Consider the following 26,667-nt stretch of genomic DNA (forward strand, 5'->3'; position numbering starts at 1 on the left):
CCCCCTCCCCCACTCTCTCCTCTCTCTCTGGGTCTCTCCTCAATGAGAATCATGGGCATTTGAATAATAATATTATAGACGCCATCAGGGTGACAGTGGGGAAAAAATCAGCCCAAACCCATGATTATTCCTTCAATCTAATAATTATTTAAATACCAGATAGCTCCTTTTACTCTAATTGAGGCCTTTCAGCTGTCGGCATTACCCGGGGCCTTTGCGCTCGCCCTCTCGCTCACCTTGTGCTACCCAACGTGCCTGGACTACCTCCGAGGTCCGTGTTAGACAGAGTGACGCTCAGGATGTTTGCATGTATGACTGTGCGGATGACATTATGACGGGTCCTTCAAGATCGTGCCGCCACAGGGAACGAGCCAGGGCCCCAGAATCTCACACGTAGGCCTTTTATCTTCGTAGACCTGAATTCATAGAAGTCTTAAACCCAAAGGAGCCTTCTGAGGTCACTGGGACCAGTCCCCTGCCTCTGGGTAAACGTATTCCTGGACAGCGGTGGGGAAAATTCACTGTTAGAAAAGTCCAGGCTCCTTGGCAGGAAGCCCAGGAGTCCTCTCCAGATGGGATGTCCCCCTGAATATCTAACTTCAGTCTCTCCTGTTCCAGTTCTAACTCTTTGGGAAGAAGGGGCTTCCTGGGCTGAGACTACATCTGACCCGTCTGTGAGGTCACCTACCCCCCAGAGGGATGTGGCATGGGATACCACAGCCCCCAAGTCACAATGTGGGTGCCCTTCCTGCATGTGATGACTGCTGAGGCTTAGAATAGGTCAGAAGAGGTCATTCTCCCGACACAGAAAGGAGCCATGGGCGGTGGCTTTCTCACCCCCCACGGCCCTCAATCCCTGGCCTCCTTGAGCCTGCCCCCTGTACCCGCTCCTCGCCCAGGCCCGGCTCAGGCCAGCCCCTCACGGGACTGCCACCAGCAGAGTCACCTTCTCTCCCCCAAACTGGGCGGTCTCCAGGCAGAACACAACTGACCCCCAGGACCCTTTCACCTGCAGCAGAGGAAGCACTAGACTTTTTGTCACCAGGTCCAGCCTGTCCCTGACTCATCTGGGGTCACAGTGGACAATTTGTCTTCTTTCCGTGGGCTTTTGTTTCTTTGTTAAAAAAGAAGAAGAAGGAGAAGAAAGAAAAGTAGTGGATTGAAGCAATCTTACAATCCCCTTTAGCACAGGCCCCGCTCCCTGCGTGTCGGGCCCTCCTCCTCAGAAGGGAGAGCTGGCAGAGAGGACGGACTTTGCTCTGCCGCGGGCGAGGAACGAGCTGGAAGGGCAGCCCGGGAACAGCGGCTGACTCCTTCTCTGACTGCACGGCCTCCATTGCCACGTGTGCCTTCTCTCTGTCCCCATCCTGGCTGTGTGAGCCACCTGCTCGGTGCAGTTGTAATTACGGGCACCTTTTGCCATTATTGTTAGGAACGATGTCACGGGCAGGATGATGCCGGTGATGCCGATGTGGTGGTCCCAAAGTGGTGGCCGTGCCAGTAAAATGGAGATAGTGGCGGTGGTGTTGCTGCAGAGGGGTCCCAGGGGTGAGATTTTCTACCAGGAAGGTTGACGCAGTTCGGCAAAAAAAAAGGTATCCCGACTGTAAGCCCTCTTCCCACTGGCTCCTTCAGCAATAAGGGAGGCGGAATGAGCCCACAGAGGCGTGAGCACCCAGGTGTCCCAAAAAAGGCAACGGGGCAGGGAGGCAGGGAGGAGGGAGTCTGCCCTGAGCTGAGCAGCGAGTGTCTGATTGTCATCTCCTCCCTGCTTTGCCCTTGGCACCGACAGCAACGGGTCTGGGAGGTATTAGATGCCTCGACTGCCTGTCACCAACACCTGCCTCCTGAATCCTGATCGGGACGGGGGGGGGGCGTCATCAAGCCCTCCAAATAAAATATTTAGTGGCACTTGCTTCCCAAAGAGGCAAGTGTGCCTCTCCTTGGCGTCAGGAGTGCTCTGAGTAAGGTGTCTCCGCGGGCTTGGCTGATAGAACGCGCATCCTGGTTGGGACTAGGGTTGGGGAGAAGACAGAATAAGCAAGTTTCGCCTCTTGAGAATGCATGTGGCAAAGTGACTTCACAAACAGTCACAGAGAGAGAGAGAGAAACAGACAGAGAGGAAGAGAGAGAGAGAGAGAGAGGTGACAGGAAGAAGGAGGCATCATGGAGAGAAAACTCCCGAGGTTGACATCAGACAATTGGGGTTAGGAAGAAATGCTAGGGTCCCCAAGTCATAGGCACATGCTCACTGGTTTCTACCAAACCGAGGATGGAAACTTCATTCTAAGACCGATCATGGAATGATGGCGTTCAAGAAGAGCTGGAAATATTGACAAATAAATTATTAATAGCATGGGCTGATGTATCTCGAACTTTTCCAACGGGCTGGACGTCATTCCAAGCGCTTTATCTGTGTTAACGGACTTCATCGTAATAATCCGATGAGGTAGATGCCGCTACTAATCCCATGTTATGTAGATAGTGACATAGCATCACAGAATGGCTGAGGACCTTGACCAGGTTTACACAGCTGTCAGCTCTGTTTGAATCCAAGCATCTTGAGTTCAGAGCTCACGCATTTAACCATTAGAGCACACTGCCCGTCACCAGAGGCACAACCGTCTGCTTTCCGCTGAACTCAGGAGACTCAATCCTTGCAAGCGGGGCCCCGCTTTGGGATGGCTACCTGGTAATAACCAGCCTTGGCATGGAGAGACGGAAGCTCTCAACTTGGCTGTTAAGTCTGTTGTCCTTGTGAAAGCCACACTCCCAACGTGGACTGTGAGCGTCCCCTGGCCACCCCTGCACGGCAGATCGTGCCTCCTCTTAACCCCAGCCTACCAGGGCCCACGGCTGCCAGATCACAGGCCCTAGGGGCCGTCTGTCCCAGAGCAGATGCTGACTGAGGGACGGGAGGGAAAAGCCCACTGTGGCGGTCTGGTGAGAACTCCTGGCCTAAGCAGCCTTACCAGGGAGCCTGGAAGGACCTCAGTCTCAATTACACATTCTAGGAGCAAAAGGAAAGAAGCTCAAGGTATCACTTCACCTGAAAGAAGAGATCTTACAAACTGGTTAATTCAAGCCCCCTTAATTTTAAGATGAAGAAACAGGCTCAGGGAGATGTCAAACAAGATTAATGCCATAGTACTCCTGGGTGACACAGGCAGGATTTGAATCCCTGGCTCTTCCTCCTGCCCCATGACTTCATACCTTCTAGGCATCGGGCCAGTTTTCCCATTCATAGTTCATAGCTCCCAGGATTCTGCACCTCCACCAGCCTCCCTGCAGGCTGCAGAGAGCTATGTTGGGACTTGTGCAATAGTATGATAGAGAAGATCACCGTGGATCCATTCCCTTCCCGCGATTCAGGCTTCACTGGGTCAGAGAGAGCCAGGGTTCAGAGGTCTACCCGCAATGTTTGTTGTCATGGAAAGGAAGAATATGAACAAATAACGGAGCTCAAGAGCTCTGGCAGGATTCCTGAAACACAGTCTCCTCGAGAGGCTTCCGTGATAATAATCACGGCTGACACCGGTTGAGCACTCACCGTGCGCCGGGCGCCGTGCTCAGAGGTCCCCGTGCCATCTCATTCACTCTCATGACAACCTTAGAGGTAGATTCTATAATCGCCCCCAGTCTGCCAGAAAGAGACGGGAGACTTGACTTGCCCCGGGGCCCAGATGTGTCCCCCAAGTCTGCCTAACAACAAAAGCCACCCCCTATTCACACTGCCTCACGTGGATAGTGGGCAGGGGGCTGAGGTGGTTGATCTTAACCTCACACCGTGTCCTTTGAAGTTATCTCTGCTCCCAGAACCTTCTTCCTCCTGCCACGGGCTGACCGTGTATGTGCGGGCGTGTTGTGGAGAAGGCAAGAGCATCACGCCCACCAGCTCGGTGCCCGGGTGTCTCAGAGCACGCTTTCTAAAAGACCAAACCCCATGTGCAGGGCGGTGACACTTAACCACCCTCCTCACAGCTCCTGGTGGGAGACCGCACTCCGCCTGAAACCAAAGGAGCTTTTCTACCCAGAGACGGGGACATGCTCGGAATGGTCTCGCGTAGTTTCCGGGGGCCGGCTGGAGAACGTGAGCATTCTGTTATTTCCTTTCCACAGCTCCTCTTGAGGAATTCACGTCCTGCTACCGGCCCCAGGACGCAGCTAAAAATAACCTCTGGTTTTCAAACCGAAAGCTCTGTCTGTCAGGAGGCTTTGCCGGTGCGCGCGTGGGGCCGGAAGGGCTGTGTCAGAGTCGCTGAGGTCAGCCTGGGCCTCATGCCGCTGTTGCCTTCCTCTTTCCAAGGAAGCCTGGGGCCTCATGAGTCACCCCAGAGCACCCCAGTGGAGCCTGGTTGGAAGAGGGCCGTCAGGTGGGGCCTCCCTCTGGCACCATGGTGGCTGTCGGGCCTTGAGGAGGGGCCTTTCTAAAGATACAGAGCGAACGCTGTGCGGATTTCCAAGGTGGCGCCTGTTCTGATTCTAACCCGTTCCGGCCAGAGTAAGGGGGCCGAAGGGGACGTGACGCTCCTAAGCTGCCGTGGAGCAAAGTCTCCATCCTTGGTACGGGTGTTTCCATTCCTGCCGCCCCCTGAGCCCAGAGTTCCGTCTGGACTTGCCTGAGAAGGTTGCTGGACAGTCTGTCCAGCTGGAGAACAGATTTGTCTGCCAGACAGCTCGCTGCCTCCTCCTGCTGCTGCCACCTGCTGCTTCAGCCACTGTCCCTGTCCCTAGAAGTCAGAGACGGTGCTTAGAGATGGGACAGGCTCTACTCTCTCATCCTCTGCCCGGGAGTCTAGAAGCTCTCCACAGGAGCCCCACCGTGCCCTTCTGGGCAGCTTCCGTAGAATACAGAAAAAGCTTTAGAGCTTGGGGATCAGAGAAAAAGGAGCAAAGGAGTCAGGACAGGAGGGCGACTGGGCTTCAGACAGGACAGGCTGAGGCCTGGCGTTGACTTCGCGAATCCTTAAACAGTCACGGGGCCCCAGCAGTGGCTGAATGAGGCTGATCCTCAACTCGCCTCCCTTTGCGCCCACATTTTCCAAACCCAGAGCTCTTGCCCAGGCAGGTAACGCGGGACTCAGGTAGCCAGTCCCCCTCCGCAAGGAGGCCTGGCTCCTCCCGTGCTGCTCCTGCAGAGAAGCAGAAGTTGAAGTAAGTTCCACCCGACCCGGCCACCTGCTCACCGGAGAGGCAGAGCGACCCCCCCCCCATCCCCCCCCCCACCATCCCAAAGCAGGGTGGAAGGGATCCACCCTGCTCCCTGGGGCTCCTCAGGCTCCCGAATGGTCCATGTGGAAACCCCAGTCCTGACAGTGTCTGTGTGGTTCATTTTTCTAACAAGTTCTAACAGCTAACCATCAGGGCTTCTTTCTGGAGAGGACGAGGCTGAGGGGCAGTGGCAAGCAGTTTTTCAGGATGAGCATCTCTTCTATTTCCCTGTAGAGCACAGAGCACGAGAAGGTAATGAAATGCAGCGTGTGAGGGGCTGGAAGTCTGAAATAAGAAGGAATTTTATTTGCGGTATCAGACTCTGGGAGTAGTTGACCTGGAGAGCCTGGAAGAGGGCCTTCTAAACAAGCTTTTAAAAAACAGGCGAGATTTCCACTCGACAGGGAGAGGACAGCCGTGACATCTGGGTAGGGAAGACTGGCCTTAGTGCCCATGCCGGGATCGACCGGCTGGGTGAACTTAAGCAGTCTTTTAACCTCTCTGAGATAAAAAACGATGTCTTAAGAAGACAGAAATAGAGATGCTTTGTAAAGTAAAAAAAAAAAAAAAAAAAAAAAATGTATTTTACAGCGTAAAAGCTGGAGACCAAAATAGATAACAGGATTCCCTGAACATCCCAAAGAGGGGGGAAAGTATATTAAAAATAGAAAAACCAAAATACAGAAGGAAGAGACTCAGAGCTAGTCGGGATTGGGACCCTGGGTCAAGCCATCCTATTCCCTCTTCCCAGGATTTATTTTCGGTCTGACCACCCTGCCTTGTGTTTTCCAGAATCATGTGAGGGCCGGCCGGGAAGGTGGAGTAGATGAGAACCCAGAGGATCTGTGTCCTCGTCCCCGCCCCACTCAGAATGGAACAGAGGAGGCCCTGGCCACGGGCTGCAGAGGTTGACGGCTGGTCTGTGGTCCTGCTCTCTGTGGTCTGGGTGCTGCTGGCCCCCGGGGCGGCCGGCATGCCTCAGTTCAGCACCTTCCACTCGGAGAACCGGGACTGGACCTTCAACCACCTGACCGTCCACCGAGGCACGGGCGCGGTGTACGTGGGGGCCATCAACCGGGTGTACAAGCTGACGGGCAACCTGACCATCCAGGTGGCTCACAAGACGGGGCCGGAAGAGGACAACAAGTCCTGTTACCCACCCCTCATCGTGCAGCCCTGCAGCGAGGTGCTGACCCTCACCAACAACGTCAACAAGCTGCTGATCATCGACTACTCGGAGAACCGCCTGCTGGCCTGCGGGAGCCTCTACCAGGGCGTGTGCAAGCTGCTGCGGCTGGACGACCTCTTCATCCTGGTGGAGCCCTCGCACAAGAAGGAGCACTACCTGTCCAGCGTCAACAAGACCGGCACGATGTACGGCGTGATCGTGCGCTCCGACGGCGAGGACGGCAAGCTGTTCATCGGCACGGCCGTGGACGGCAAGCAGGATTACTTCCCGACCCTGTCCAGCAGGAAGCTGCCCCGAGACCCCGAGTCCTCCGCCATGCTCGACTACGAGCTGCACAGCGACTTCGTCTCCTCCCTCATCAAGATCCCCTCCGACACCCTGGCCCTGGTCTCCCACTTTGACATCTTCTACATCTACGGCTTCGCCAGCGGGGGCTTCGTCTACTTCCTCACGGTGCAGCCGGAGACCCCCGAGGGCGTGGCCATCAACTCGGCGGGGGACCTGTTCTACACGTCCCGCATCGTGCGCCTCTGCAAGGACGACCCCAAGTTCCACTCCTACGTGTCCCTGCCCTTCGGCTGCACGCGGGCCGGGGTGGAGTACCGCCTCCTGCAGGCCGCTTACCTCGCCAAGCCCGGGGACTCCCTGGCCCAGGCCTTCAACATCAGCGGCCAGGATGACGTGCTCTTTGCCATCTTCTCCAAAGGCCAGAAGCAGTATCACCACCCGCCCGACGACTCTGCCCTCTGTGCCTTCCCCATCCGGGCCATCAACCGGCAGATCAAGGAGCGCTTGCAGTCCTGCTACCAGGGCGAGGGCAACCTGGAGCTCAACTGGCTGCTGGGGAAGGATGTCCAGTGCACCAAGGCGGTAAGGAGGCGCTCGCCTCACTCTCGTCCCCATCCGTGGTCCCGGCAGCCTCTTTCCTGCCGGCGCGCCGTTGCACACCCTGTTGTACCCAGCAGGAGTCTGAAATGAGAGAGGTTTTCAAGTTCCTGTTATCTGGTTGTGACCAGTAACACGGAGTCTGACCTATACCAGACACTTGGGGCATGTTTGTTGATCCATTGAGTCATTAGATTGATATGTATATATGTGTGTGTATATGTGTGTGTGTGTATATATATATATATATATGTATGTGTGTATATGTATATGTCCATATATATGTGTGTGTATATATATGCGTGTGTATATCTATATATGTGTGTGTGTATATGTATGTGTACATATATGTGTGTGTACATATATATATGTATGTGTGTATATGTATATGTACATATATATGTGTGTGTATATATATGTGTGTGTATATGTGTGTGTGTATCTATATATGTATGTGTGTATATGTATATATACATATATGTGTGTGTGTATATATATATGTGTGTGTGTGTGTGTGTGTGTGTGTATATATATATATATATATATATACATACACATATGTACGTGTGTATGTGTGTATGTGTGTATGTGTGTATATGTATAGTGCCTGCATCATACCTGGCACACCGTTGTAGGCACTGCAGGCTTCAGTGGTGAACCAGACAGCAAAGTTCCCTGCCTTCGTGGATCTTTCATGAGCGCAGTGAGATAAATAAATACATAAGGTGTGTTGTCTGTCAGAGGTCAGTAATTACTGTCGAGAAAAATAAAGTAGGGAAGAAGGAGAGGCAATACCCAAGAAGGTTGATTCATTGGAAAAGTGGCATTTGAGCAAAGACTGAGGAAGGTAAGGAAGTGAGTCATGTTGATATCTAGGGAAAACATTCCAGAGAAGGAGCAGCAAGAACAAAGAATTCAAGGCATGCTGGGAGTGTGTGAGGAGCAGTAGAGAGCATTCGGGAGAAAGAGTGGTAGGGGATGAGGCCAGCCAGTGGTGACGGGGACCAGATCGTCCACATGCAGGGCTCTGTGAGCCACTGGGAAGACAAGTGAGGGAGCCGAGGAGGCAAATGGATATGTAAGTTAGAGGAGCAGGAAAGGAGTCAAGCTTGACTGGTAGATTGAAGACTGGGGAAGAAGAATCAGGAGTCTGGACAAAGGGAAAAGAAGAGAGTAAGGGAGGCTCAGGATCCAGACCTGAGGACAACATATGTAAAAACATCAGTGGCAAACACTGTCCTGACAGAGGGTCAAGATGCCATCTAAGCGGTCACCACCGTGATCCATCCATCCATCCATCATCCATCTGCCTACCCATTCCTCCCTCCATCCATTCAGCACCCACCCATCCACCCATCTATCCATCCATCCATTCATCCCTCTCTCCATCCTTCCATTCATCCTCTCTACCCATCCATCACCCATCCATCCATCCATCCATCCATTCATCCAACCATTTAATAAGAGGGTATTAAAGATGTTCCGAGTACCTAGCACTGTCCTGGGCACTGGGGATGCAAACGTAAAACAATGTGATAACTACTCTTACAATATCTCATGATCTAGTGGGAGAGAGAGAGAGAAAGGGAGCGATAAAGAGAGGGAGATAGTGGCTACGAGCTTGGACTTCAGAGACAAAGATCACAGTTCAGATTCTATCTGTGCCACTTCCTCGCTTCAGAAGTAATGTAACATCTCTACATTATCATCCGCGAAATGGGGCTCATACCGCCTGCCTCATGGGCTGATCCGATGAGATAATACATCACAAAGATTAGGGCCAGGTTAGGTTTACCATTATTAGTTAACTATTGTGATGTGTGACAAGTGCTAAGATAGATTTCTGTGCAAAGTGCTGCAAACTCTGGATCTGCAGCCTGGGGAAAAAAATCTGAGACCAAGGGGCCCATATGGCCTTCTGAGTATCCTAAATCGAGGGAGCCTACTGTTAGGACCAAAAGTCACTTCTTAAAGCAAGAAGACAGGTCATGCCTAGTCTATGCTTCTGTTCACAGCATCATTTGCTTGGTATGATAGGATAGTGGTTAGGACAATAGACTTTGAAGTCCAACGGATTTGTACTTAAAAATCAGTTCTGCCACTCAAAACTGTATCACTTTGGGCAAGCTATGTACCTGGTCTGAGCTGTATTTTTTTCATCTTTAATATAGAGCTAATAATACCCTCATGTATGATTATTATGGAGATCAAATAGAAAATGTTCATAAAATCCTTAGTGCAATCCTTGACACTTAATAAGCATTCAGTAAATGGAAGTTATAATTATTAATATTAGCCATAATAACAAAGAAACAGTTATTTGCTGTTATTTCACTTTTATTAAATGGGGACGTTGAATTGGATAATCTCCAGAGTTCTTTACGGCCCTGAAATTCTGTAACCTAGGGTCCCCAGCCAGTGAGAAAAAAGCGGAAAGGGAATGCAAGGGTTAACCCCCTTTGCAGAGTCCTGCCTGGTTCCCATTGCCCAGAGGGGGCCTTGTCAGGAGGAAACCGCTGATTCCTGCCTGCTTCTGAGCCAGAGGGAAGAGGAAGCCACCACCCTTCTCTGGCTCCAGTGGCTTGCAGAGAGACAAGCCCGGGCTAGTGACCAAAGAGCAGCAAAGGCACTGGGAGAGAGGTGACAGTAGGCGGGACCAGGGCCTCAAAGAACAGCCCCTCATCAGCCCCCCTGCCCCACCCCTGAAAATCACACTCATCTGGTGCAAACTTTACAGCATGGTGGGCAGGGAAGCTGAAAGAAGAGCCACTTAAAATCCTTATCATCTAAGGAGTCCCAGACCTGGGCATCCAGAAATCTTTGGTGGCCTTGGAGAGGGTTAAGGATTGGTGACAGAAGCTGTGGTCCCAGGGCTTAATTTTAACATAGTCTCTGGACTAGCATGGAGCTCTCAGATGAAGGACTTGAGCTTTGCCCCTACAAAAGGGAGAAGGAAGAGGGCTGTCACTCTTTGAGTGGAAGCGATGTACTGAAGACTGAGCTGGGCAATTTAAGTGTCATCTCATTTGATCTCATTTGATCCTCACTATAACCCTATGAAGCAAAGAGGATCATCCCCCTTTGGCAGATGGAAAAACAAAGGCTCACAAAGATGAAGTCAATTGCTTAAATCGACACAACTATAAATGACCAAGCAGGGGTTTGAGTTCAGTTCAGCCCATATGACTTCTGAGTCCAAGCTCGTTCTGTTTAGCCATGCTGCCGCTAAGGAAAGCCATAGTTCAAGCTGTCACCGTTTGGGCAAAGATAAAGGGGCTTCCGATGTCTGGAAACACCTGACAATTTAGAGAAGAGAGAAAGAAATACCAGCCAACTCCAGGGGCTCAGGAAAAAAAAAAAAACCCAAAAAACAAAAACAAAAACTCAAAAAACCATTTCCCTTACAGTTCTGGAGATTCTAGAATCAGGAACGATAAAGAGAAATCCACAATCACTGGCAAGGTTTTTTGCTTCTGTCGTCATTACTCAGACACTGGCTTGGGCTATGCCTGTGCCCAGACTCTGCAGCCTTACCAGCCCTTTTGTGGAAAGGAAGCTAAAGCCTTGAATCAAGAACTTTCAGGACTAAAGAAAGCTTGACCATCACCTGGTCTAATACTTTCACTTTATAGATGAGAAAACTGAGGCTCAGAGAGGGCCCATGACATACCAAAGTCACATGGCTAATTAGTGGTAGAAACAGGACCACAATGTAGATTTCTTGTGTCTTACCAGGGTACCTGCTGCCTATGGTGTAGGGATGAGAAAGGAAAGTGGAAAACCTAAAAAGTGGCAACTGATTCCTGCAACCTGACTTTCTAGGGAACTAGACATTTCCATCATTCGGTCTAGTGATGTGCTCATAAATATTAAATGGCTGGTTCTCTGCAGGCAGTCCGGGTGGGTGGGGGACACTTAATTAGAAGCATTAGCCAATTTTCCTGGTGCAAATACTCCCACCACAGCTGATTTTAAGCCACCAGCGTGATGCCACTGTAGTTAGACACGCACACAGTCATCCCTTGTGAGCTGTCCAGCAGGCCACTGCTTTGCTCCCTTCTCGAGGAACTTATCCCTTCTGCTGTGTGGGTCTCCCCATTATTTAGAGTTGTTCAAGGTCATCCTTAACCAGAATATCAGTCCCTTTCCTAAAGAATGCATACACACACACACACACACACACACACACACACACACACACATAAGGGCAGCTCCTCCTACCAGTATCAGCCCTCTACAGAACACCAAGGAAACACAAGGCGCGAGTCTCTATTCCCGTTGGATCCGAGAAGGGAATGGAAGGGAAGTCCCTATTTTAGCCATCACATGCCCCAGCTCATAAACCAATTATTCCAAGGAAATAGACTGTCAGTGAGTGATGCACCAGCCTGCTGTTCCCTGGGAAGGGTGAGAGGAGGAAGCCGGAGACAGTTTGCAGGTTTCTCCCTCATGCTTTCTATGTTTCCCACAGTAGTCATTTCCTTCCCCGCTCCGGAATACCTGTTCAGACCCAGAAGGAACAGCTGCTGCAAGACTCTGGGCTCTTTCTGGCCCGAAGTCTGCAGCCTCTGCCCGTGGGATTCTTGGTTGTGCGTCAACCGGGGTGCCTCGGAGGCCCCTCCTGGCCCAGCCCCAGGCTAGGCGCTGTGCAGGCAGGACAAACCCTTTGGCAGCCCCCCTCTTCCAGGAGCATGGTCTTTTTTGTTAACTGAATGCGATCTTAGAAATAATCCGCTTAATATCCCGTGTTCCCAACCCCCGAAGAGGATATGACTGTTCCAAGTTTACACAGCCACTTAGCAGCAGGGCAGAGGCTAGAATTCAGGTCTTCCCCCTTTGGGTTAAGCTATTCTTTCATTTGTTCAGGGTGATCGTCTTTCATAGATGCTCTAGTGTCCACCGAAATACACTCTTTTTTTAAAAACAAATATTTATTTATTTATTTATTTTTAATTTTTTAAACGTTTTATTTTAGTTTTTTGAGAGACAGAGAGAGACAGAGCACGATTGGGGAAGGGGCAGAGAAAGAGGGAGACACATAATCCAAAGCAGGCTCCAGGCTCCGAACTGTCAGCACAGAGCCTGACGTGGGGCTCGAACCCACGGACCGTGAGATCATGACCTGAGCCGAAGTTGGACGCTCAACCGACTGAGCCACCCAGACACCCCTAATGTTTATTTATTTTGAGAGAGAGAGAGAGAGAGAGAGAGTATGTGTGTGCACACAAACAGGGGAGGGGCAGAGAGAAAGGAAAGAAAGAATCCCAAGCAGGCTCTGCACTACAGAGCCTAATGTGGGGCTCGAACTCATGAACTGAGAGATCATGACCTGAGCCAAAATCAAGCGTTGGATGCTTACCCAACTGACCGGTGCAGACACTCCTGAAAGACACTCTATACAGGCACACCACCAGACCCTTCAAAAACCTGGTAATGGGAAGAATATCGCCTGTAGAATTATCTTTTATTTATATCTACATGAACATTATTGAAAACCTATCATGTACAACAGTAGAAACTGTATAATTTAACAAAATCTCTGCTGCACAGGTTATTTCGTCTGCTCCTCAGAAAAATGGTCAAGTAGTATCACAAATGAGGAAACTGAGGTCTATGTGACTTAAGTAACTTTGCCAAAGTATAAGGGCCTGTCCCATGTTTGATGACCCTTTTCGTTCTATCCCCAGTATAGCATGGGGTGAATAATTGAATGGCTTAAAATTCCTTATGCCTAAAGGGAGACCTTGCAGCCCAAGACACAAACAAGAACCCCTCTCCAGTTGGTAGAAATCCTACGATGCTGCCTCCAGACTGAATCTCCTCTGTCTAAAGAGCAGGATCCCTATACAATGGTATGGTCCGCAGGGACATTAAAGTGATCAGAAAATGAGTGCCTGAAATCAGCTTTCCCAGTTGCCCCTGGATCTCTCAGCAGAAGGGTAGATGGGTGGCTACAATATAGTGTGATAAAGGCTCTGGATCCTTCTCTCTGGTTTCGCAGGAGCCAATGTGGGATTTGCGAGTCAGTTGGTGAGATGCTTTTGTTTGAGGCGTATGTTAGGTTCCTGAACCTCGTGTCTGTACCTCTCTGAGGCCTTGTGCCCTAGGGCTGGTGGTTGGGTGCGGGCTCTTATAGGGACTCTGCCATACTTCTGCTGTCACTTACCCCAATTCCCTCCCTTCCCTCCAGCCCGTCCCCATTGATGACAACTTCTGTGGACTGGACATCAACCAGCCTCTCGGAGGCTCGACTCCAGTGGAGGGACTGACCCTGTATACTACCAGCCGGGACCGCATGACCTCAGTGGCCTCCTACGTTTACAATGGCTACAGCGTGGTTTTTGTGGGGACAAAGAGTGGCAAGCTGAAAAAGGTAAGAGTCTGTGAACCCAGACACGCCAATGCCTTCCAGCCTCTTCTGGAAGGTTGCTGTTGGTGGACATTTAACACAGGCAACTCTTCCCTTTCTTGGGCAGGGGGGTTAGCATGGGGGTGGGTAGGTAGGGGTTAATTTTGTGGTGTATCTTCTAGCTGCTGCTTCCAGTCATTAGTGAGTGAGTGTCTAGGGAACGTGAGCATATTTCGGTACTGCCCAGACTTCACGGGATTAGGAAGGTACATCACCCGAAGGGAGGGAAATAGAATCATCCTTTATCTCCAAATCAAGTAGAACCGATGCTTTGACCATCTGTATTTTGAATCGCCCACCTCACACATCCCTTCCCACGGTTTATAGAGTTGATTGTACTGGTCAGAAGTCTTTGCTGCGTCCTGGTTGAAGCAGGTCATGGGTCCCACATCCAAGGACCCAGGCAAAGGATCGTGCTGCTTTGATGATGGCCTGGGGTGGCTGGGTGACTTACCGCTCTCCTGCCTTTCCTCTTCCCACGATCACAGACTCTTCCCCGCCCTTCCACTCCCCGCGCCAGGCTTGAGCTGCCAGGAGGAAGTCGACATCTTATCTCATGCCTGCCCTGGGCCCCTCTGCCAGCTGGAGGGCACTGGCTGGCTGGGGCCGGCAGCACGGAAGGCTGAAACCAGCAGCTTGTGCCTGCTTGTCTAGCGCTTAGGGTGCAGAGACGAAGCACCGTCTGGTTCATTATGTGGGATTACAGCAGCCACATTCTTTCCGGTCCCAGCTAATCCCCTTTTCCCAAGCTTACCCTTCTGCCACCTTTCCCCAGTCCCGCCACCTGTGGGTGCAAGACCTCACCGCATCTCATGCTTTGATGTTGACGTCACCCCTGCGGCCCTTTCCCCCTAATCCATTTAGAGCCTAGGGAGAGAGATGTCTTTGGGGAATGTGGAAGGAGGGTGGCAGGGAGGGAACCTGAGGAAGAATTTCCGCCTTCTGCTTGTGCTGAGCTCAGAGGAGGTGAGAAAAACAGGTCTAGGTTTGTGTGGAGGTGCTGAACTTTCCAGACCTCTTCTGGTTCGCCTGATACCAAGGCCCTTTAACCCTTTTCTCGCTCTGTGGAGAGGCTGTCACTTGTTTCTGTCCTGTGTCCCTACTCTGCCTGGGACTGTGGACCTTGGCTTGCCCTCTAGGCACAGGGAAGAGAGTATGGGTGTGGTTCCCCCACTTGACGTCCCAGAATGGGGGGAGCGGGGAGTTGCCTGAGAAGACTCTACCGAGATTTAAAAGTGGCATATTCCACTGGGCAGCGTTGAGGATGAACCTCTAAGGCTGGCGACTTCCCTGCAGGGTCATCTACCTATTCAGCCAGGTGGAGAGTACCTTGCTTGGGAGCGTGGGGCCGAGGAGCCTACAGGGAGTTGAAATGCAGCCTGAAGTCTCTCTGTCAAGCCATGCACCCTCAGGTCTAAAGATCCATCCAGAGGAGCTGCTCTTACAAAGTCATCTGCCCACAGAGACCGCCTTTTTCTAAATCGCACAAAGGTTTCCTGGGGGCCAGCGGCACCCACACGCAGGCTGGTGTTCCGTTTCCTCCCCTGTTCTTCCGGTGCCTTCCCTCCCTGTTCTGGATCGTTTGTGTGACTGTTGGTCTCCTTTATTCTCTTGAAAGCTCTGTGCAAGCCAGGGGTCGTGCTCTATTCGTATTTATTTACCTCCTTCTGCCCGGTTCTTGCACCAAGTGTTTACACAGGGGAGAGGCCCTGAAAGTGCTTTTGAAAAATAGAACCATTCTAAGACATCTGGGATATCGTCCGGCCCAGTACGCACATAGCTCGGCAGAAACACTGAGGCCCAGAGAAAACCAGTGAGTTGCCCAAGCATAGAGACCAGGACAAGTTGCTTCTTGCCCCGACAGTCCATTTGACACCCCCTTTTACTTAAAGAAGCAGCCACAGAGCACAGGGAGGGAGGATGAGAACAACCTTCAGGCCCAGGCTTGTTGAGGAGGTCAGCCAGGGACCAGTGCTCCCATTCTCGACGGTCCTGGGTCAGACTTAAGGAATGGACATTTGCCGAACGGGCGGACGAGGGCCGAATGAAGCAAGAACGATCCAGCCAGACGCAAAGCGATCCTTGTGCCAACGTTCCCCTATCTCTGTACGTCTTGTACACACAGGGGGCTGCTTGGGGCAGCTTTCCAAGCCACACACCCAAGTTAGCCAAGTTCTCTTGGCCTTGTTGGAATCTCGGCAGACGAGTCGCCACGGAGGCAAGTCAGCGGGTTCAAGGGCAAGGCTAGGGGCGTGGCTGCCCACGGCTTGTCCCAACCTGCAAGTTGGCTGCTCCTCTCAGCCTTCACTTGGCCTTTCTTTGGCTGTTTCTTTGAGCTCATAACACCCCTCCTTCTCCTGTGCAGCCCGCCCTTCCTTTCCACCCACGCTCCTTTGAGGCACCTGATACTTACACCCTGGCTCCCACTGGCCTCCCATTTACCCACCCACTTGCCCTCACTCCCTCCAGAGCAACAGCCCATGAGGAATTTGTGGAATGTCCCCAGGAAACTCTACTGTGGCCCAAACCCCATAGCTCTTTCAACACAGGAAGGAAAATAAAGGAAAAAAGAAACGAGCTAAGAGCATGGAGAGGGGAGGGAAGCAGGGTGCGTCAGAACCGCTCACTTCTTCCCTGCCTGACCAGGCATCTGTCAGACCACCGGACTGCCCTCATCCAGTGCAGCCATAGGAACAGGATGTCCCTGTGTGGGGACGTGTGGAGGAAGTGGAGACTCACCAGAAGTAGCATGACCATGAGGTGCTCTTATGTGCTGTCACATGCTTGCTCATGTACCGTCCTCCGCTAGACGCAGAGCATCCCAGACTAGGCCCCTGCCTCCTGAGTCACAAACACGTGGACAGAACAGGCAGAATAAGGAGGAGACCTCAAAACCAAGGTGTGCAATACCGGCCTAGGCTAAGGGTCAGTGCATCACAGGTGATAAGACAGGCCGTGACTCACCCCAGGGATGGAACAATGGCAGAGAAACCAGCCACGGAAGTGTGACCAACCTTGAAGCCTTTACTGAAGAGGAGGAATAGCAGAATTTGCTTAAAGACCGAACGGGACAGAAAACGAATGAATTGACCAATGGGTGAGAGAGAAGGGCGTGCTAGACCTGAGGTGCCGCCCCGAGAAGGTGCAAACCGGTGCATGCAAGGTCTAGAGGGCACAGAGGGGTTTGGGAGATTGGTGAGGGGAAAGTCAAGGCGGAGCGCTGTGAGCGTCTGGCCCTGAGAAGACCAAGTGAAAAGGATCTTGGGGGTTTTGCTGACTCCAAGGTCAAGGGAGCCAACCGTGTGATGCAGCTTTCTTGATGTTAATTAGTCTTCACCGCGCTAACGGGAGAAGACTTTCCAGGTCATGAGACATGCTGGACTTAGGCTATGTGAAGAATATTCTTAAGAGGATAATAACTCAAGGAAAGAAGAGTGAAGGAGGAAGCAAACCAGCTTTCTTCAGATAATATAATTTACTGAGCACTTATGTGTCAGGTGTTATTCTGAGAGTTTTATATCTATTAACTCACTTAATGTTGACATGACTCTATGAGGTAGGTGCTGTTATCACCTCCATTTTACAGATGAAGAAATAGAGTCCAAGCAAGGTAAAGGCATTCATCTGAGGCCCCAGAGCTAGTAAATGGCAGAGCCGGGATTTGAACCTTCATCTGGTTTCCCAGTTTGCGTGCTTAGCCATTAAGCTGTGGAAAGTCAATTAGACTGACTTGGTGTGGCTCCAGAGGGCAGAATAGAACCAACGGGCAGGAGTTATAATAAAGCACATTTGTACTTATTATAAAGAGGAAGTTTCTGGTAGCCAAAACTGTCCCAGCATGGAGAGAATTGACTCAAGAGGGAATGAGCTCCTAGTCAGTGGAGATAATATTTTTTTAAATGTTTTATTTATTTTCAAGAGAGAGAGAGGCAGAGCACAAGCCGGGGAGGGGCAGAGAGAGAGGGAGACACAGAATCCGAAGCAGGCTCCAGGCTCCGAGCTGCCAGCACAGAGCCCGACGCGGGGTTCACACGCACGCACCGTGAGATCGTGACCCGAGCCGAAGTCGGTTGCTTAACCAACCAACCAACCAACCAGGCCCCCCAGGCTGTGGAAATATTTAAGCAGAGACTGGACAGTCACCGACCAGGCATGCTGTAGAGGGGCTCCTGCACCCACCACGTGACCTTTATGCCACGACTATTCCACGGACTCCCTCAGTAGAAGGGCAGGCTGTGGCAGAGAGGAAGCAAAAAGAGAGGGAAGCCAAGGCACCCTGGGTGTGGGCTTTGAAGTCACAGGTTGGGTTCAGCTTGCTCCCAGAATGTAGCAGAAAGCCCTCAGCATCCAGGAAGAGGTGCTGGGCACAGACAGGGCAGGGCAGGCCTGGGGCGAGATGTAGGGGAGGGGAAAGCAGGATATTCTGCGGGGCGGCGGGCGGGGAGGGGGCACAGCGGACTGTGATGACACCCCGCCCTAGGCTAAGGGCAGGCTGAGAGTCTAGACTGAGAAGGGAGGCAGGGAGCTAATGTCGAAGCAGATGGAAAAGGCATAGCGGCCACAGGAAGTGCAAACTCATTGGTTAGGACTTCCCAGCTGGAAGGGAGGAGCCCAGGAGGCGGTTCGAGCCTAAGTCCTGGGGCATAGGAGGGCAGGAGGTAGGCTGAGGAGACCGAAGCTACCAGGACGTGGGAGGGAGGACTCTCTCCAGGTTCAGAGCAGAGTCCTGGTTCCTTGTCTCCCTGCCTCAGTCCCAGCTTTCTATCCCCGCGCGTCTCCCTTAGCCCCTCAGCCCCGGGGCCTTACACAGCAGCGGGCCTCGTTGGCTGTCTGTTCTCTGTCCCCACTGGAAAGCTCCCCTGCTCCTCAGGGGCTGGTGAAGTGTCCTTTACCCTGCCCCTTCAAGCACTGTGGATAGCACCCTCCTCAGACCCCTCACAGCATGTAATTTTGCTCTGACGGCATCCGACATGGGAGCAGCTACTAATGTGTCCACTTATCTTGAGATTCACAGACCCTGAAGGACAGGGACCCTCTTTTTCACATTTACGTCACCCTTTCCCGTGGTCAGATCCAACATCTCTCACACATTAGGTGCTCATTAAATTTAGCTCCCGTGTATTGGGAACCGCCTTCATGCCAGACCCCCATTTGCACCGACTGGGATAGAACCAGATGCCAAGAGTGACTGCTGTTGATGTGGCCGGTTTGCAAGGGAAGGAAGCTATGCTCTGGTGGATGTGTCAGGGGGTGGGGTGGCGGCGGGATGAGGAGTCAAGAAAACGGGAGAGCTGCTGGCGGGTAACAGGGAAAAGAGTCTGAAAAGGACATGTGGGCGAGGGTGGGCGGTACTCTCAGAGACGATGACCGGGGTGGAAGAAGGGGACCGTGTTTATACTGTTGCCTGGAGATGCCCAGAATAGCATGGCCAGCCATCTGCCTCCTTTGGATCAGATGTGGGTTTGCTGACAGCAGGGAGCAGGTGCAAAGGCCCAGGTAACCACTGCCCTGCCCCCATCCTGCCAGCCCTCTGTTTATAGGATTCTCGGACGGCTTTAGAAATCCACAGAGACTTAGCCCTCTTCAAGTTCTGGGGAGAGCCCTGGCCTCTTCTGGCACCACCTCCTTTCCCATTAGCTAACCAGCATGGCCGCGGAAATGCCTGAGAAATTCTTGAGGAAAATTCTGTCTTTCCCTGAGGGACATACCAACCAACCCAAGGTCTCCAGTCCGCAGCCCACAGGAAGCCCCGGCGTCCCGATCCCATTCTTCTTTTTCCAATTTCACAAACGGTTTGCTCAGCAAAGCCAGGAAAACTGAAGCTCCTTTGCAGGAGCGGCTTAGGCGCTGGAGAGAATCCATCGAGAGCACCAAAGTAATAAGGTTCCTAAGCTCCAGGGTGACTGCTCAGTTTTTTGATAACACTTAGTGTTTTTGATAACACTTAGTTACAAGATACTCTTCTGCTTTTCGTCTGGAAATACTTCAATTGCGTGTGGCCACGGGCCCCTACATCTCTGCCCCATTTTGCAGATGTGGAAAACTGAGCCACGGAGATACTAAGTATCCCACCCAAGGTTCTACGGCCCCTCCGTTGGCAATCTTGACATTGGCACTCATACATCCTCCCCAAACACACAGAAGTTCCGAACCTGTTACTTGGCTTCCCCATGGGGTGGAGTCGTCTTGGTGGACAGAGGGCCAAATTGGATGAAAAGCTGAGAAACATGCCTTTCTGTCTGTGCCAGCCCCACCAAACAATAGCCACTCGTTCCTCTGAGTGGAAATGATTCACTCCTTTCTCAGTGTGAACCCCGGATCAAGTAAACAACCAAGGCTGCGGGTCCAGTTCTGGTAGACCTCGGCTCTCCTGGCCCTCGTGACGGCCAACCCGACGCCCTACCCCTCCTCGGGCATCTCAGCAGTGCTGGGGGCTGGGGTAGTGTGGGGCAGACACCCTCGCCCACTTCCCCAGAGCCTGCATGGAAGAGCCGGGGTAGCGGCTCTGAGCTCACCACCCCATCCCTGGTAATGAGTTTGGCTCCCTGCCCAGGCTCCCACCGCCAAGCGCGCTGTTTGTTTTGTTGTTTTATAGGCCTCTTGGGTCCCAAGAACTGGTCTCCTGAAAGCTGGGAACGGCAGCACTTGGTCGGCACCCGGAAGGAGGCATATTTTTACAGAATCCCCCCACACCCCCACCCCGGGCCACCGCATCCCTCCGCTTGACCATGACAGGTGGAGAGAGAGGGGGCGTGGGTTTCTATCCAGAGCCCCAGCTGACCCCGGGGAAGGAAGTCCTGATCTCCCGGAGCCATTCTGAAAGGGGAGAAGCTACAGATTCATTTACGTTGTGCTCCTTTTGTGCAGCTCCAATGTATGCTTGAGTCCTGGCCCGTCCCTGGAGCAGGCATCAGGCTGTGTATTCAGCAGGCTGCTTGGCAATCCAAGAGTGGGCCCCTGGAGCTCAAGGCTTTATCTCAGGACAGGTGAAACACAGGAAACTGTGTTTCAGGGCCGAGGTGGGGGAAGGGGAAATGATTCAAGCTCACAGAATCCGGGTGACCCACGTAGTTTCCACCGAAAATTTAAGGGGCCAATGTGCTAAGGGGCAGAGCTCTCATCTTTAGGAAAATACAAAGCGCATCCTTTGAGGCCAGTGAGCCTTGCCTGCCCTTCGATACAGGACATGGGACGTGTGTCTCAGGGTTGGAAGGGACCTCCAGGGACCATCTGGTCTGTTCTGCCTGCAGGTTAGAAACCGATTTGCATAGGAAGAGTGTATGAGCTTGTGGGCTGTAGTCCTGACCTTAGCTTCAGTGTCCTCATGTAAAGTGTGAGCAGTGACAGTACTTGCCTTGTGAGAGTCTGACGGGGACGAAGTGAAATGATTCATTCCTGAACTATAAATGAGCGAGTGCCTACTATGTGCCATTTTCCGGGTCTGCAGTTGTGGACAGAAGTGTCAGAAATGTCTGTCCTGGTTGAAGTCTATATCTTACTGTCGGAAGACAGACCAAAAATAATGAATTAAAAAGTAAGCACAATATATACTATGTTAGGAAGAGGAAAAGCGCTAGTAGAACAAAATAGAGCATAACGGATTAATCCGTGTATAGCCCCGTGCCAGGTTTGAGCATATTTGCTCTTTTTTGGGGGTTTATTTTTTATTTTTTAATTTTTTTTAACGTTTATTTATTTTTGGGACAGGGAGAGACAGAGCATGCACGGGGGAGGGGCAGAGAGAGAGGGAGACACAGAATCGGGAGCAGGCTCCAGGCTCCGAGCCGTCGGCCCAGAGCCCGACGCGGGGCTCGAACTCACGGACCGTGAGATCGTGACCTGAGCCGAGGTCGGTCGCTCAACCGACTGAGCCACCCAGGCGCCCCTTTGTTGTTTATTTTTGAGAGAGAGAGAGAGAGAGAGAAAGAGGCAGAGAGAGCCCAAGCAGGGGAGGGGCAGAGAGAGAGAGAGACAGAGAGGGAGACACAGAATTCTAAGCAGGCTCCTGGCTCTGGCTGTCAGCACAGAGCTGGACAGGGTGTTTGAACCCATGAACTACGAGATCATGACCCGAGCCGAAGCTGGACACTTGACCGACTGAGCCACCCAGGCTCTCCGAGAATATTTGCTCTTAAATATCACTACTGGTGTTACTTAACTTGCGAGCCTCAATTTATTTCTTCTGTGGAGTGGGGGTAGTAAGAAACACTTTGCGTAGTCGTCCGAAGGACTGAGCGAAGTCGTGTATGAAAAAGCGTTTAAACTATAGCGCTTGGCATAACCGTGCTTTGCGTTATTGTTACGAACATCTTTGAGGCTTCCCCCAAATCCCACTTCTTGTCTGACTCCCTTGGGGGGAGTGGAGCTGTCACATCAGCCTCCTTTTTTAGTGACATGTTTGCAAGGTCAGATAGAGGAAGAGAATCCTGCCCCCTTCCTCCCAGCCCTGAGTCATGGGAAAAAATATTTAGAAGACTAGACCAGCTGAGCCAAACTAATCTAATCCTGTTGGACATTGGCACCCAGCTGCATTAGTCACCAGTGAGAGCTTTCCGAGAGTTTCACCAAACAATATGAACTGACCCCGCCCCAGGGCGGGGCCGGGGGGAAGCGGCTGGTTGCTCTTGCCGCTTTGCAGAGTTAACTAGAACAGAGCCATTCTCTGTCCTTTGCATGCTCCCAAGCAGACCACAATATCCTAGTGCTGTACGCCCTGCCTCAGATTAACTATGGAGTTGGGGGGGCGGGGGAGGGACGGGGGGCGCCTAGTTTCCTCAACTGGTCCACTGATGCTGTCTTGCAAGATGTCTCTGCATATCAGAGATGACAGACGTAAAGTACCGATTACAGAGCCCGATGCATAGTAGGTGCTTAATCAAATGGCAGCCATTGCTGCTGCTATTGCTATGAATGTGACTCACACGGGTGTTCCTGCTACTACTTCTGTGCTATCACCATGCTTTTCTTCCAGGGCCCGGTGCCCCTTGGATTCTATTAGCTCATTAATCCCGTAACATTTTCTGATGAACGGGAAGGGTCGGGATATTTCTCTGCGCTGTCGCAGATGATGATATTGAAATTCAGAGAGGTTAAGGGCTTGCTCGGGGCTCTGGGGTCAATCAAGGGAAGATGTGGGAACCGGAATCGGGGCTACAAATACTTCACATGGAGGTGGGCCCAGCATATACCTAGGTCACTTCTACAGTCCAAGATGAGGAAGTTGAACTCTTGCAGCTGCTTAAACTTTGGTTGCCTTCTTACCCTGGGTCCTTCTATCGTGTGCTGAGAAAAGCAGGAAATACATGGAGACACAAGGTGGTGAAGGTCGATCTCAGTTTCTGTCCTTTGAGGCCCTTCCTAAGATTCCATGCCCCTCCTAGCATGGCCTCTAGAAAGGTCTGTAGGCTCCAAGGTAGGACAGAACCTCAGGAGTGCGTGTCTCTGTGCTTGTCCTGCTCAGCCTCCACTCCTGTACCATGTTGTGGCTTTCTAAATTGAAGGTTACTGCCACCAGCTAGGTGTCCCCATTTCACCCGGAAGGACAGGCCTTAGTAACAAATTGGGGATTCTCACCTTTACAGTTCAGGGGTGGGTGAGAACAGCAGCCCCTGGGAGGGGGAGGGGGGGAGGAGTTGGGCCCCAGCAGGGGGCAGGGCCCCCAGGGAGAAGGTGGACTCCCTCATGCAAGGTAAGAATCTTGTCCTGATTTTATAGCTGGAAAGGACCTCAGAGACTGGTCCAGCCTCCAGACTTCGCGTGGGTGAGATAGCTATTGTTATGTTTTATAGATGAGACAGCTGATGCCCAGAAAAGTGACATGATCCGCTCAAAATCACTCAGGTTCTTAGCATCAGAGGCAAGACTCAAATCCAGGGACTTCAGTTCCAATTTGTGGTCTTTTCTCTTTCTGTCATGTGGAAGAATATTCCCTCTGCACGAAACCTCAGATTAACCTCCGCCTTTCCCTGCCAGGCAAGCATTCCCTGAGCAGAACCTATGGGGTCATTCTCTTGGGGACAAGAGTCTAGCTGCGCTTTCTGTCCCAGGCCTGACTTGGGAGAGGGGAGGGGCGGTGACCAGCATCCAGGAGCCCTCATTCCACTGCCTTGGGGACCTTAGCTGAGCCTGGCCAGCAAGGAGGTGTACTTAACCACAAAATGCTTGCCTTGGGGCTGAGATGTTCTGGCATATCAGAACAACACTGAATTGGGAGTCTCAAATCTTACATGTTAGTCCTCTCTAGACATGCCACGTTTTGGGTGGGATTTTATTGGGGGGTGGGGGGGGGCAGGTTCTGTTATAACTTTAGCACTTACTATGTGCTAAGCGCTGAGCTAAGTGTTGTTTGTTTTTTGTTTTTTTTTCAGTTAAGCCTCTTAGTACCCTAGTAAGAGAAGGTTGAATATTCTGTCTGTTTTCCGTACGAATACACTGAGGCCCAACAGAGTTACATTGCTACTTAGTCACATTGCTACTTAGCGGACAGCTGGAATGTGAGTCCAGATCTGGCTCCAGACCTGTGCCTTGTTAACCCCTAGCTTTAGCACCCTGTCGGTCTTCTCTTCGAGCCCGTTGGTCCTTCTGTAACCTACCACCTGCCCTTCAGAGCGATGCGAGAAGATGCACGAGAGAAGAGCGGAAGGGCCAATGCTTTTACACTCCTTCGAGCAAAAGTGCCCTGGAAACCCGGGACACGGCAGCTGTCACCTCGGCACACGCTGCCTTGTATCACCCCCTCAGGCCTCCTCCTCCCCCTCCCCACCCATCTCAGCCTGGGCCACAATGGATGGGGTGGCAGGCTTTTGTGCCACACGCAGTCCCCAGCTGACTCCCCTTTCTCCAGGCATCATTGTTTGCCGGGAGCCTTCTGAAGGGAAGACAAAGGAGTGTGGCTGACAAGGCCAAGAGCTGCCGTGTAAAGCGTGGGGCCTCAGCCCATCACCCGTGCGTCCCTGGGAGCCCTGGGGCTCTTCTTCAAAGATGCTGTCTGGGATCTTTTGTGTGCCAGTCATACCCATTCAGAGCTGGCAGGGCAAAGGTTCCTGGGGGGGTGGTAGGAGAACACCGAAAAATGGAGTCATTTTGATCTGGCAAAATTGGAAGAGACATTAATGCAATAGTTAACAGCTAGGGGGATGGGCCCGAATGCTTGTTCTCTGTTTATGGGGCTTATGCAATTCCATCAATATTGATGCCTGATGCCTTTGATTCTGACACTAATCATTGCTATGAATTAAATTTGCAGCCATATAATTAGGATTGCTATTAATAGGGCCCTGAGCTAAGCACTACGATGCCGCATGTCTTTTTCTTGATAGAAAATGGCATCCTTGGAACTCTGCTAATGGGGCGCACCTGGGATTTGCCAAGAATGATGTGAAAATTATACATTCTATATTTGTATTGGGCCTTTACTGAAATACCAGCAAGCAAAGGTGAGGCTGGAGGAAAGGTTGTCTCCTGCCCAATGCTGTGGGCAGCAATTAGGTGGGTCTTCAGTTCTATAAAGTCTTTAGGAATGGATATTCCAGAGCCAATGTGGTTGCTCATGGTCAAGTCCTCGGATAGTTCACTCAGGAAGGTCTTCCCAAAGTCTAATTGAGAATCCCCAATTTGTTACAAGGCAGCTTAGGCTAAGAGACTGGATACTGTGGTGCTTATTTTTCAAACTTTAACATGGCTATGAGTCACCTGAGGGAAGAGGAATGTTTCATTATGCTCTAAGCTTGGTTGAAAGGGGCCGAGCCCCTACGGATAGGCCCAGTTGGGCCTCATTTCTAGGCAGCTGATTGGGCAAGATCCCCACTCACAACTGATTCCGAGGCCCCTTACCCAGAGAGTTCTCTGGACCACAGAGCCCTGGTTAACCTCACAGGTGAAAGAACCCACTGCTACACACGGTAGGAAAGAAAGAGCTCTTTCTCATGATGAGATGCTTTTCTAGGTAAATTTGTAGCACGTTTGTCTACTGGGGTGTCCTGTCTGTGATTCGCAGCAGTCCCCCGGTTCAGCAGTACCCCATTCACCCTCAGTCTGGGTGATTCATCATGCACACGAGGCTTCGCTAACCCTTTGCTAACAAGAGCACATGTGGTGACCCCCACCCCCCGCCTTATCACTTGGAATAATAATATGCACCAGTTGACATAAGGGATGCATTAGTCCCTGCTCTTTTGACCTTCAGACTGAAAATAATTTGTCCTCCAAATCATCATTTATTGATTTTTGTCCTCTCGTATTTTTAAGTCCTCATGAGAAGACATTGGTTTGAGTTCAAGTCTTAACCCTACTATTTATAAAGCATATGACCCTGGCTACGTTCCTGAACCTCTTGGAAACTGGGAGTTGAAGGTGATGATCATACTGTCTGCTTCATAAAGATGATAATAAGGTTCGAAAAGTATCTGAATTGCTTATCACAGGTCTTTTGCACCTAAGAACATTCCCCACTCCCCTCTTCTCTGTCTCCTGTCACAGAGACCCAGGTACGGAGGACGATGGCTTTGGAAGAATGCCACTTTATCTTCCTCCCCTGCTCAGGGACAGCACATGGGAAATCAATTCCTCCAAAACAGATGGTGTGCTGGAACATGAGTTCCACATGTCCTCGGTCCTTTCACCGCACACTGAAAGGCTCAACAGGGAATTGAGGTCCTTGAGGACCTTGACCATCCTTGAGGTCAGGGCCGACGGCTCCCACACTACTCACAGAGTACTTGGAGGCTGTGGGGAAAGGGGTGAGACCATCTGAACGTCACCTAGAATAGAGGCTCTTTTTACACAGGATTTGTATGCCTTTCTGCCTTCTGCAGCACACATCCACTGTACGTCTGACCACTCCGTGCAGGTGCGTGCTTACAGGCAAACGTGTGGATAGCCAGCCATTGGCCAACGGCCAACCTTAACCAGAGATGCAGGTACTTTTTCACATGAACCCCTAGAACACAGTGCGTGTGGCTGAACCCTCGAGTAC

The 26,667-nt window shown here is 51.6% G+C and overlaps 1 protein-coding gene across 1 annotated transcript in view; it reads left to right on the top strand.

Annotated features, from left to right (window-relative positions):
- PLXNA2 (plexin A2) overlaps positions 1 to 26,667 on the top strand; it is a 207,387-nt gene that overhangs the window by 18,407 nt on the left and 162,313 nt on the right. The window contains exons 2-3 of the mRNA XM_042975512.1: positions 6,004 to 7,270; positions 13,476 to 13,658. Coding sequence (XP_042831446.1) covers positions 6,038 to 7,270; positions 13,476 to 13,658 — 1,416 coding nt within the window. The 5' untranslated portion in view covers positions 6,004 to 6,037. The remainder of the gene's footprint in view (positions 1 to 6,003; positions 7,271 to 13,475; positions 13,659 to 26,667) is intronic.

The sequence above is a fragment of the Panthera tigris genome, chromosome F3 (assembly GCF_018350195.1).
Source record: "Panthera tigris isolate Pti1 chromosome F3, P.tigris_Pti1_mat1.1, whole genome shotgun sequence".
Lineage (NCBI taxonomy): Eukaryota > Metazoa > Chordata > Mammalia > Carnivora > Felidae > Panthera > Panthera tigris.